This window comes from Oncorhynchus tshawytscha, linkage group LG17 (genome assembly GCF_018296145.1).
Source record: "Oncorhynchus tshawytscha isolate Ot180627B linkage group LG17, Otsh_v2.0, whole genome shotgun sequence".
Lineage (NCBI taxonomy): Eukaryota > Metazoa > Chordata > Actinopteri > Salmoniformes > Salmonidae > Oncorhynchus > Oncorhynchus tshawytscha.
Genome location: NC_056445.1, coordinates 15,607,134 through 15,620,021, shown reverse-complemented (window position 1 = coordinate 15,620,021; position 12,888 = coordinate 15,607,134). Strand labels below are relative to the sequence as shown.

Below are 12,888 nucleotides of genomic sequence, written 5' to 3'. Positions count from 1 at the left end.
ACACACACCAGATAAAATGAGTTGTATAGCAGTCAATGCTTCATGTTTATTTAAAACTGTAAGTCATTTTTACTTGACTCTCGAACAGCAAAACAAATAGCAAATCATTATGAGAATACATTTGTATCAATTCCTTTATAAAAAAAAATAAAGCTGTTACAAATAAGCTTTTGTTTAATATTGAACTGGAATTTCGTCTCTAAAAAAAAAAAAACTCTTGAAAATAAAACATTTCCATAACTCTTACGTTTGACAAGGCACAGCCGGTACAAGATGATAATGCTTAGTGTAATGCAATACAAAACCATAGAAAAACACTTAGCCAGAACAATACAACCAGGTTCACAGCCTCAGGTGAACATATCAACCACTATACAATGATATAAAGCGTTATAACCACGCCCTGTCTCTTATAAAGCGTTATAACCATACGCCAGACAAGGTACAATGCATGGAACAGCATTCTGAAGAGGATAAATATGGGATAACTTACTTTATTTTTTTTCAAGATGGATGAGATGAGTAAGTAAAAAAAAAAAACTGTTTCAACAAAACTAAAGAAGATGTATCTTCAAGTCAATGATATTGACACAGTTGAAGGCTGATCCAGTAGGTTGGCAGCAGTGTCCTGATATTTGCTGGCTTAACCTGATTTGGCCTCGTCCTGCTGTGTCGGGGTGCAGGATTTGAACTTGTGTGGACTGGGGCTATTTGTTCGGGTCGGGCCTGATTTTAAGCCTGTTTTGGTCCAGTTGGTAGTAGAGTCCAGTAGAGTATGGTACTGTCCTCCAGGAAGATCAGGACTTGTGTGGGCTGTGGGAGAGCAGTAGCGGGGTGGAGGTGTCCAGGCTGGACAAGGGGACTGGGATGGGCCCATTCAGCAGGGTGGGGAACTACAGACAGATGGACAAGACCGGTGAGATCCACTGTCAGGTAGGAAATGGCACACAATAAAAATGATGCACCCCATATTATAGTGAGGTGAAGTACATTCATCTCTATCCCTAGTATAGTGTTATACATGTGTACTATTACTGCTAATGATCATTTTCTTTATAAAGAACTCTAGCCAAAACTCTGGGTAACTCTGGAGAGGCTGATGACTGGGTTTAAGAATCCCCTAAAATGGTGGCTGAGGTATTTTAACGCCCATCCCTACTGACGATGGGAGGAGAGGCACTTCCTGATGTGGGAGTGGGTGGGACTCCTGACCCCCTGTCCACACCAGAAAGGAAACATCTGTAGCTTATTTTGAAACCCATGCACACGGTGAATCACACACACACTTAAGTACAATCACAGTGAACCGCTCACACACACACAACTAAATAGCGGTGGTGTCATGTGACTCTTGTTGTTGTTGAGAGAATTAGGCTGTTTGGGGGAATCTTCTGTCTTAGCAAGGGTTGCAAAATTCAGGGAACTTTCAAAACATTTTCTGTTTTTCCAGAAGTCCTGGATGGAGGACTACAGATTTACTGCTTATTCCCGCCTGGATCTGGGATCCTACAATCGTGATTTTGGGAAACCAGGGAATTTATTTAAGGTTCCCGGAATTTTGCAACCCAAGTCGTAGCTCAAACTTCTAACTCAGACTGTCAGCATTCACTATCCCTCCTTTGTTTTACCAGTTCGAGTGGAGCCCTTTCCCTCTCAGCTCAGCACGAACAAGCAAATACTAAACTGTCCTCCCCTAACCCTTTGTCACCCATCCCACAACGTTCCTCTCTGTCCCTCCCTCTCTCCTCAACTCCCATCAGTCTTCACTCCAGGTTTTGTCATTCTTACTTTCTCCTATCTCTTTATTCTCTTTTAGAGAGAGTGTGTGTGTGTGTGTGTCACCTGGAACAGGGGTCCATGGCCCTGCAGGCGAGCGGGGCTCAGGGATCCTCCAGGACTCAGACTGCTCCAGAAATGGATACTGGACAGCAGGGGACTGGGGGTGAGGATGAGACCTGAGGGAGTCTAGAGGGGGGGAACAAAGAGTTTATGGAAAGGGTGAGAGATGTCAATTTGTTAAATGTTCTGTTGGTGTTTTTATTGGTGATCTGTAAAATGATCTAGCCGAGTATGAACACACACAGCACAGAGGTTTAATTTCTCCCTGTGGTTATTCAGTCCTGCTGCGCTGACACTTTGTTTTAGTAAAACACTGGAACTAGGAGGGGAGAGAGGGCTTCATACCCTGCTTTGGGGGAGACTGGGGGAGTGATTTCAAGGCTGACTTGGGGAACTCTTGAGGTCACAGAACTTGGAAAACTAGGTTTGAGCTGAGAAGCTACATATGACATCAATTTCTCCCTATCGCTCTCTCTGACTTAATTTCTCTGTTAAAGGGGGGTTGTGTTTATGTGGGTATGGAATGATGTATGCTATTTTAATGTGTTGTTTTGTTGTGGCCCAATAAAGAGGAGTTCTAGATTCTCTCTCCCTCTCTCTGTATCCGTGGTATTAAAACAGCCCTTACCTTACGACGCGATTCAAGAGATTTAGGAACATATGGCTTCACTTAGACCTCCCCACCCTCCCTTCTTTGCACTCTCTCAACTTACCTCTCTCCCTCCCTCTCTCCTCCTTACTAGACTCGCTCCCCACCCTATCCCTCTTTTCCGCTTACCTCTTCCACTCATTCCCTCATTTCCTCTCTCCGTCTCTCCTCAATAACTCTCTCTTACCTCCCTCCCTCCCTCTCCTCGCCCTACCCTGCTTCATGGTAAGGAAAGGACAGACCGTTCCAGAGAGACTCAGGGATAACTCCAGATAAGTCATGTATTTTCCCCCCAATGTCATTACACACATAAATCAGCACGTACACACACAGAGGGCAAGGGTGGAGCGAGTGTATGCGTTTGTGTTCAGGGCTAACCTGGGAAAAGATTGTGAGTGACGGTGGTGCTGACCTGTGCAGTGAAGAAGGCTGGTGTTAGGGACCCAGAGGGCAGCGCAGGACTGTTGAGGGCGATAGATCCGATGTCATTGGCTGTCAGGAGCAGGGAGGGTGCAGATATCTCCAGGCCTTTTGGCTTCCTGGTTTTTGGCGGGATGCTATTGGCTAAGCCCCTCTTCTCTGGCGTGGGTGTGACCTGGCCACGGTCTCTGTGACCAGATGATAGGTTAAGGGGTTGAGCACTCTGCTCTGATTCATCAGTCTCAGGGGCGGGGCTCCGTGCCCTCCAGAGTGCGTGGGTGGGGCTGTGTGATGGGGAGGAGGAGCAGGACGAGGAGTAGGCTAGCCTTGGGGAAGGTTTGGACAAATAATAGCCCTCGTTTGACGAAGGGGGCGGGGATGAAGGCAGCGACACCACCGGCAGTGCCCCGTCCTTATGGCTGCGGTTCTGAACAAAGCGAATCACTGTGCCACTGTCATCATGGTGATCATGTCGAGGCTCCACCTTGATTGGCCGTAGCAGATCAGGGGGGCGGAGGAGGTCCTGGGGATGCTGGAGGGAGTTGACAGTAAAGGAGGAGTAGAGTCCTGAGTGGAGGTACTCGTTCCTCCCTGGGGGGCCGCCCCTCATCCCCTCCTCATCCCCCTCCCCCTCTGACAGGGCCCCACCAGTCTCATCACCCCCCCGCACACCCATCTCCACTGCCGCGGGGTCCATCTTCAGGATCTCCGGAAAGGACACAAATTTGTACACAAACTTCTGGCCAATCACCTTCTTGATGATGTTCTGGAGAAGAGGGGAGGAGTTGAAGCATCATATGTTATACAGTGTAATGTTAACATGCATGCCATGATATATGGTGGTTTGACCTGTAGAATTGGTACAGACATGTTCATGCTGTGTTGAGGTATTTGGTATTTATGAGGATCCCCATTAGCCGCTGCAAAAGCATCAGCTACTCTTCCTGGGGTCCACATGAAACATGACATAATACAGAACATTATTAGTCAAGGACTGAAATACATATCAGTACATTAACACACTATCTAGGTCTAATACATAATACAGTGCAAATTACAATACAATATATTTAAATTGGCTGTGTCTTGTCATAGTCCCTTTTGTGCAGTAAGGTGTAATTTCTTCTCTTTTTACTGGGTTTAGTGCTAGTTTGAGTTACCTGGGGTGGCAGAGTTCCATCTAGTCATGGCTCTATCTAATACTGTGTGTTTCCCAGCCTCTGTTCTGGACCTGGGGACTGTGACGAGACCTCTGGTTGCATGTCTTGTGTTGTACTTCTGAGCGTCTGAACTGTGTGACAACTGCTTGAGTAGTTCGGTACCTTCAACATATCAATACCTCGCACAAAGACCAATAGTGATGCAGTCAATCTCTCCTCAACTTCCCGCCTGTGCACATTCAAGTGTGATACATGCTGCCTTGTTCTGGAACATCTGCAATTGACCTATGTCCTGCTTTGCTGCCCATGACCACACAGCTGGGCAGTAGTCCAGGTGCGACAAAGCTAGGGCCTGTAGGACCTGTCTGGTCCACTGAGAAGTCAGAGCAACGCCCTATCATGGACAGACCTCTTCCCATTTTAGCAACCATTGAGTCTATATGTTTTGACAATGACAGCTTGCCATCTAGGGTTACACCCAGCAGTATAGTCTCTTCAACTTGCTCAATTGCCACATTACTCAATAAGATATCTAAATTAGGTTTCACACTGAGCAAGTGATTTGTCCCAAAAATTATGCTTTTTGTTTTTGAAATATTTAGCAACAGCCTATTGCTAGTTACCCTTTCTAAAACTGACTGGTTCTCTATGTTAAGTGTCTCAGTTATTTATTTGACTGTCGTAGCTAGAGGTCGACTGATTATGATTTTTCGACGCCGATACCGATTATTGGAGGACCAAAAAAAGGCGCATATATATATATATATATATATATATATATATATAAAAAAATACAACAATACTGAATGAACACTTATTTTAACTTAATATAATACATCAATAAAAATCAATTTAGCCTCAAATAAATAATGAAACATGTTTGGTTTAAATAATGCAAAAACAAAGTGTTGTAGAAGTGAAATATGTGCCATGTAAAAAAGCTAACGTTTAAGTTCCTTGCTCAGAACATGAGAACATATGAAAGCTGGTGGTTCCTTTTAACATGAGACTTCAATATTCCAAGGTAAGAGATTTTAGGTTGTAGTTAATATATTTATAGGACTATTTCTCTCTATACCATTTGTATTTCATATACCTTTGACTATTGGATGTTCTTATAGGCACTTTAGTACTGCCAGTGTAACAGTATAGCTTCCGTCCCTCTCCTCGCCCCTACCTGGGCTCGAACCAGGAACACAACGACAACAGCCACCCTTGAAGTATCGTTACCCATCGCTCCACAAAAACCGCGGCCCTTGCAGGGCAAGGGGAACAACTACTCCAAGTCTCAAAGCGAGTGACGTTTGAAACGCTATTAGCGCGCACCCCACTAACTAGCTAGCCATTTCACATCGGTTACACCAGCCTAATCTCGGGAGTTGATAGGCTTGAAGTCATAAACAGCTCAATGCTTGAAGCATTGCGAAGAGCTGCTGGCAAAATGCACAAAAGTGTTGTTTGAATGAATGCGTACGAGCCTGCTGCTGCCTACCATCGCTCAGTCAGACTGCTCTATCAAATATCAAATCATAGACTTAATTATAACATAAAACACAGAAATACAAGCCTTTGGTCATTAATATGGTCGAATCCGGAAATTATCATTTAGAAAACAAAACGTTTTATTTCAGTGAAATACGGAACCGTTCCATATTTTATCTAATGTGTGGCATCCCTAAGTCTAAATATTGCTGTTACATTGTGCGAACTTCAATGTTATGTCACAATTACGTAAAATTCTGGCAAATTAGTTCTCAACGAGCCTGGCGGCCCAAACGGTTGCATATACCCTGACTCTGCGTGCAAGGAACGCAAGAGAAGTGACACAATTTCACCTGGTTAATATTGCCTGCTAACCTGGATTTCTTTTAGCTAAATATGCAAGTTTAAAAATATATACTTCTGTGCATTGATTTTAAGAAAGGCATTGGTGTTTATGGTTAGGTACAGTCATACAACGATTGTGCTTTTTTCACAAATGCGCTTTTGTTAAATCATCCCCCGTTTCGCGAAGTTGACTGTCTTTGTTAGGAAGAAATAGTCTTCACACAGTTCGCAACGAGCCAGGCGGCCCAAACTGCTGCATATACCCTGACTCTGTTGCAAGAGAAGTGACACAATTTACCTAGTTAAAAGAAATTCATGTTAGCAGGCAATATTAACTAAATATGCAGGTTTAAAAATATATACTTGTGTATTGATTTTAAGAAAGGCATTGATGTTTATGGTTAGGTACACATTGGAGCAACGACAGTCATTTTTCGCAAATGCGCACTGCATCGATTATATGCAACGCAGGACACGCTAGATAAACTATGAATATCGTCAACCATGTGTAGTTAACTAGTGATTATGATTGATTATTTTTTATAAGAAGTTTAATGCTAGCTAGCAAGTTACCTTAGCTTCTTACTGCATTCGCGTAACAGGCAGGCTACTCGTGGAGTGCAATGAGAGACAGGTGGTTAGCGTGTCGGACTAGTTAACTGCAAGGTTGCAAGATTGATTCCCCGAGCTGACAAGGTAAAAATCTGTTGTTCTGCCCCTGAACAAGGCAGTTAACCCACCGTTCCTAGGCCGTCATTGAAAATAAGAATGTGTTCTTAACTACTTGCCTAGTTAAATAAAAGGTGTAAAAAATACAAATATATATTATTTTTTTTAATCAGCCACATCGGTGTCCAAAAATACCGATTTTCGATTGTTAGGAAAACTTAAAACCGGCCCTAATTAAATCGGCCGTTCCGATTAATCGGTCAACCTCTAGTTGTAGCCGACGTGTATGCTGTTGAGATGTCAGCGTACACAGACACACAGGCATTAGTCAAGGTCAGTGGAAGGTAATTTGTAAAAATAGAAAACAATGGCCTTAGCCGGCTGCCCTGCGGTATACCACACTCAACTGAATTTGCATGAGAGAGGCTTCCATTAACAAAGACCCTCTGTGTTCTATTAGGTAACTCTCAATCCATAATAAGGCAGAGGATGCAAATAACACCATTTTTTTAGCAATAGGTTATGATCAATGATATTAAAAGATGCACTGAAGTCTAACAAAGCATCCCAATCTTCTTACTGTCAATTACTTTCAGCCAACCATCAGTCATTTGTGTCCATGTAGAGTGCCCATCACTGTAAGCATGCTGAAAGTCTGTTGCTGAAAGTCTTTTTCTGCAAAATAACTTTATTTGATCAAATGTTTTTCCAAAAGTTTGCTAAGCACATGTAACAAGCTGATTGGTCAGCTGTTTGAATAATTAGAGGGTCCTGCTATTCTTGGGTAGCAGAATGACCTTTATCTCCCTCCATGTCTGAGGGCACACAGTCTTCCAGGCTTAAATTGAAGATGTGGCAAACAAGAGTCACAATGTATTCCGCTACCAACCTCAGCAGTTTACCATCCAGGTTGCCGGTACCAGGTGGTTTGTCCTTATTTATAGATAGCAACCATTTTTCACAATTCCACACAGACTTTGGAACTGAAAACGACAGCGCTTGCCTTTTCATTATTTGGTCCATTATGCATAAATAGGAAGACTCAGCATTTGTTGTTTGGATGTCATACCTAACTTTGTTAATCTTGTCAACAACAACAAATATTAAAGTGGTTGGCAATATCAAAGGGTTTTGTGATGAACAAGCCATCTGCCTTAATGAAGGATGAAGCCGAGATTTGCTTTTTTTGCATCAAATATCATTAAAGTTCTCCAGAGCGTTTTACTATCATTATTTTATATAATTTATCTTAGTTCCATCGTATAGTTTATTTTTAATTTTGTTTAGTTACATGATTTCTCAATTTACTGTATGTTTGTGAAGGGTTTATACCATGTTTGTGTACCTGGTCATCCGTGTTGTACCTGGTCATCCGTACCAGCAGGTGTGTGTTTGGTGTTTGTGTAGTGCCAATGTAATCTATGGGAGGTGTACCTTGTCATAGTAGTAACGCAGGGCGCGGCTCAGCTTGTCATAGTTCATGTTGGTCTTGTTCTTCCTCAGGCCCCACAGCTTGGCCACCTCTTCGGACTTGAGCAGTTTAAACTCCCCGTCATCAGACGTCCAGCAGATCAGGTGCTTGTGGCTCTGGTCCAATAACAGCTGCAGCAGGAACTGCCACAACGTGATGGCACTCTCCATGACTGGAGAGAGAGGGAGAAAGAAAGAGGGGTTACACTTGCACGGCATGTAAATCGACGAACACACATTCTAACCCTCAAGTACAAAAGCCTCCCCCATGTCCCGCCCCCAACCAAGAAGGCATTTCCTGCACCATAAAAGCCTACCCATAAAGACACAAAACACACCAACAACACATTTAGATCATCACTACAGCAGACACTTAGTATTTCGCTACTTCTGGCATCATGTGCCAGATCCGGTTCCAACCAATGTACTGTCTATAGACATATGTATGCCTAGGAGGCAAAGTGCCAGCCAGCGACATCATACATCTCATATTACAATATGTTGAAGTGGGGAATAAAAACCATTACTGCATATGTAATGAGACACACCAGGGGCTATGTAAAACTTTCACTCACTGGAGAGCTTGGCTGGCTGCCTAAATGATAAGAAGACGGGTCAACACAGCAGCTCTTTGTGAATGAGGGGCTGCCTGGCAGCTTTAGTACATCAGACAAGTCAGAGAAGCTTGTCCACTCAAACTCGATGCCACTCCACTAACACGCATGCACACTCAGTTACTTGCACTCACTCATACGCTGTGCTTTGACTGCGTGCTTCGTAGTAGTAATTATGTTTCATTATAGGTCAAAATAAAGAGTTCAAGTGTGTGTGCTTGTGTCAGAGTTCAGGGACTTGGTGCTGCCAACTATGGCCAGACGGGTGGAGCTAGGGATGTTTCCGTGGTGATAAAAGAGGACGTGGTCAGTGCCCCTCTGCCAAGACAGGCCACAGCCCAACGACACTATTTACCTTGACTTCACTGTCCGTCTGTCTCTCACTCCACACAGACAACTTTCTGTGCATCTCTCACACACACACACATACACACACACATGCCCCAGACACAAGCTTGTCTGTTTGAAAATACCGAACAGAGAATCCTGCTTTCCCTCCTCCTCCATCCCTCTCAGTGGGAGAGCGACCATCCAGGAGAGGAAAAAGGTGAATACCCCCTCTGTCTCTGTTTCCTGAGGAGGTCTCCTGTGTGTGTGTGTGTGTGCGCGCATGTTTTTGTGTATGGTAGGGATGTGTGGGTGTGTGTATGTCTATAGTGTGTCTGATGGGAGACCATAAAGCTGTCTAAATGAGGACTTCCTCTCATTCTGCTACAGGGCGTCTTCCCGGGGAAAGGCCAGTCCCAACTCAAAGGTAGGAATTCCTGTCACCGGGAACCATCGGAAACACAGGGACCTCACAGATGAGACAAATGGACGGGTTTCCTCCTCACCTCGCTCTGGTACAGCAACACACAACACCCATTTCCTATTCCACAACAACATATGGAGAATGCATTGCATACATGTATGTACTCTGGGTCTCCCCCAGGACATGCTGTGGCATGATGTATGAGGGATTTAGTCTTTGATGTTCCATAGTGACAAGGGTTAACTAGCCAAGCTCAGACACAAAACAGCAGGGTCTGTTCATTTGGGGATATCTGTAGCAATAGTAAGAAAACATGCAACTCTGCATTGCCTGATAAACACGGGATTGGTGCAATTAAAAACACTGTCATCATAGATTTACATCTGTTTAATTGCAGCATTGAACATGTCCACGTTATTTATTTGTACTGTGGGATGATAGGCCCACAGCTAAGTGTCTCTCCACCTGGACAGGTACACACACTCTACATGTAGCTTCTGGTAGGGATTATTTATTTTGTTGATACGGAGTTTCTAGTATATTATAACAGTGCTATGACACAGAGAGAGAAATTATACAGCTGGTCCTCTGGATATGCTTCTCCAGTATCGACCAAACGGAAACCCGTTATGAGCCCTCTGTGTAGGGGGGATTACTTAACCATGACTAAATGCGCTCTCTTCCTGCGCACTACCAATGGAAAAACCAACTAGCCACTGCGCTACGCGTTCCTGTCGCTAGCACGTACTGAACAACCAACAGTGACTTCATGAGACGTCATAGGCTATATAATGCCTCTGGTCGCTGTATCGTACCAAACGCCGTATATAGACGCTCTGGAGTATGGGTTATCATCCGTGGAACGCCGGGCTCGGGTTTGTGCAGAGCCATCGGTGTTGGAGAGCCTGGAACACTCAAACGGCTCTTTGTTTGCCCCATGACTCATTTTCAAGATGTTGTCTGCTGCCAGTTTCAATCCGGAAGCGCATGGCAATTAGTCTGTAGAGTCCAGACAAACCAGAAAGTCTACTAGAGTTGTTAAAGGGCCATGAGCGCATTTTCACACCAACAGCTAATTGGAGTTGCCAAATGCATCACAAACAATACATTGCGCGAGAAAAGCAGACTAGAGCACCGTGACAGACCCGAGCGATTTGAGTTTGACATCCAATGTGTGAATAACGGAGTAGCCCAATGTTAGCTAACCCTATCAAAACGAAAATAAACGTAACTTTATTGCGTACTTTTATGAATAGAAGGAAACACATACCTTTTACGCAAATGTATACATGTGTGCCAAGATAGCGTAACAAATCGCGGATATGCTACCAGCATCTATCGACTGTCGTCCCCTAAATTCCAAGTTCATTGTGATGACCCGAGTTATATCATATTTCCAAACTATATTTTCTGGTACAGAGTTCACTTCTAAGTCATCATCACTCAAACTCAGTGACTCAGTGGTTTAATAAAGTGAATATGAATATCATAGATAAGCATGCCTCCACATACCCTGGTGTTGGACGTCTGCTTTCCTTCTGTATATGTTTTTAAAGAGAATTCCGTATAATGCGCTGGTTTTCCATTCTGATGCAGTCTGAGCTGCGGGACTCGAGACTGAAAGGGGATCCGGAGGTTTTTTTCTTCTACAGAGCAGGAAGTCGGAGCGCGCAGACAGAGAGCCGGTTCACTTCCTCTCGCGCATTATTCCCCAGGCTCTCGGCCGTCTGTGTAAACACGCTTTTCCTCCTCTTTGCGCCCGCGCGCGCACACACACGGTAATATTGTAATTCTGACTACTTACTGGCCAACTGACGTCACCTTCTTGGCCAGCAGCTGGAGACGTTCGTGTTCCTTCCTCCACACACACACACACACACACACACACACACACACACTCTGACTGCTCTCTCTCTCTCTCTCTCTCTCTGTGTGTGGTGAGATGATGGAGAATTTTAAGGATAGCTTACTTCTTGAAATTGAATGCAACAACTAGACCCTTTCCATAATTTGATGTCAATGAGATTTCTCACACACACACACACAGAGAGAGAGAGAGCAGTCAGAGTGTGGATCTTACATGGATCTGATTCAATCCTGGCTTTAGTGGAATAAAGTGATGTGATTATGTTTGTGTTAATGAGAAAATGCAATAAGTAGACTTATGTGTGCACGTGAGTTTGTGTGTGTTGGGAGTGGATCCACTTTTCCGGTTTCATGCATGGATTTCCTCTCACTGACAGGAAACCGTAGCTCACAAAACATATGCAGTCACATAGGTCAGTAGCCTACAAATGGTGGGCCTCATGGTTCCTGACCCGCCCTACTGTAGTTTACCTCCTTGTCCAAATTTAAATATTGAAATATGAATAAGAATTTATTTGACCGAGGCGCACTCTGACAGAAAGATGCATCAATCTCAGAAAAAGCATCTGAGCAAGCTAAACTAAACAGTTTGTAACCAAGAAATCATAGTATTATATATTATTTATGTACAGACAGCATCAGATACATGGGCTCCTGTTGACAATGCTTCGGTTGAAATTTGCATAAAGTAGAGGGGGAGCTCAACTTTTTCTACCGCTCCTCTAGCAGGGTTCTCGCTGCTCAACTTCCCACAATCCCCTGTACATCTCTCTGTGTGTTCTCGTTGAAAATGAATGGGGGCGGACTTCTCCTGCAGAATTCGTTGCTGGTGAAAACCTTCAGACCAGAGGGGCGCTGTTTTGCTCGCTCGGATACTTTCTCCAGTGAGAGAGAGGAAGAGGCGAAGCCCAATGCGTTTGTATGGGCATAATATGCAGACCTCAGTTTATAGCCTGCCTTCCCACCTTTGGGACGGTAACTCCCATTGTTAGGGCGGAGACATGAACATCTCGACATTATATACAGACTCTTTTGAATTGGAAAGGAAAGTTGGCGAATGCACAGTTAGCATGATGGCTTCCACTAAAGTAAATGGATGTTTTTCCTAAATTATTTCATTACGCCTGTCTAAATAAAATTAAAATAATTCTAAATACTTCACCAGAGAGCATGACTTATCCACAAAGCAATCATTAGCTTCTTCTTTTTTAATAGCTGCAGGTAGGCCTACGCATATTGGGAAGCCTGCAATTTGGGCAGCGCGCATGGCAATGTGCCTAGTTGATTGAGTTGCGGCTGTCAGTGAAAAGCATCTAAAATATGTGTGAAGATAATGTGTGTTGACTATCATTTAAAATGTTGCAACGGGGGGGGGGTGAAGATATGGCATGTCTCTCCCGAATACATGCTCTCAGCTTTCCAGAATGCGCTCAGTTGTCTCCTGCCAATTCTTGCGAATTCATTGTTTCATTGTGTGAATTGTTTGCCCTTTAATTGTGTATTTTAATTAATTACCCAGTATGTCGCCAGTAGTCCTAGTAAATGTACCGTTAATTCCCCAGTATGTCGCCAGTAGTCCTAGTAAATGTACCGTTAATTCCCCAGTATGTCGCCAGTAGTCGT

General features: G+C 43.9%; 1 protein-coding gene across 2 annotated transcripts; it reads right to left on the bottom strand.

The window, feature by feature from the left end:
• Positions 1-17: 17 nt before the first annotated feature.
• Positions 18-11,195, bottom strand: elk3 (ETS transcription factor ELK3). Of its 2 annotated transcripts, none has more exons than XM_024377080.2 (5): positions 10,912-11,185; positions 7,999-8,207; positions 2,901-3,674; positions 1,843-1,965; positions 18-893 (listed from the first exon to the last, which is right to left on the bottom strand). In XM_024377080.2, the coding sequence occupies exons 2-5, from the start codon at positions 8,203-8,205 to the stop codon at positions 798-800; spliced, it is 1,200 nt and encodes a 399-aa protein (XP_024232848.2). In that variant the 5' UTR covers positions 8,206-8,207; positions 10,912-11,185; the 3' UTR covers positions 18-797. The 2 variants fall into 2 exon arrangements, with proteins under 2 accessions (XP_024232848.2, XP_024232849.2); XM_024377081.2 differs by having other exon boundaries at positions 799-926; positions 10,912-11,195.
• Between the last annotated feature and the right edge of the window lie 1,693 nt (positions 11,196-12,888).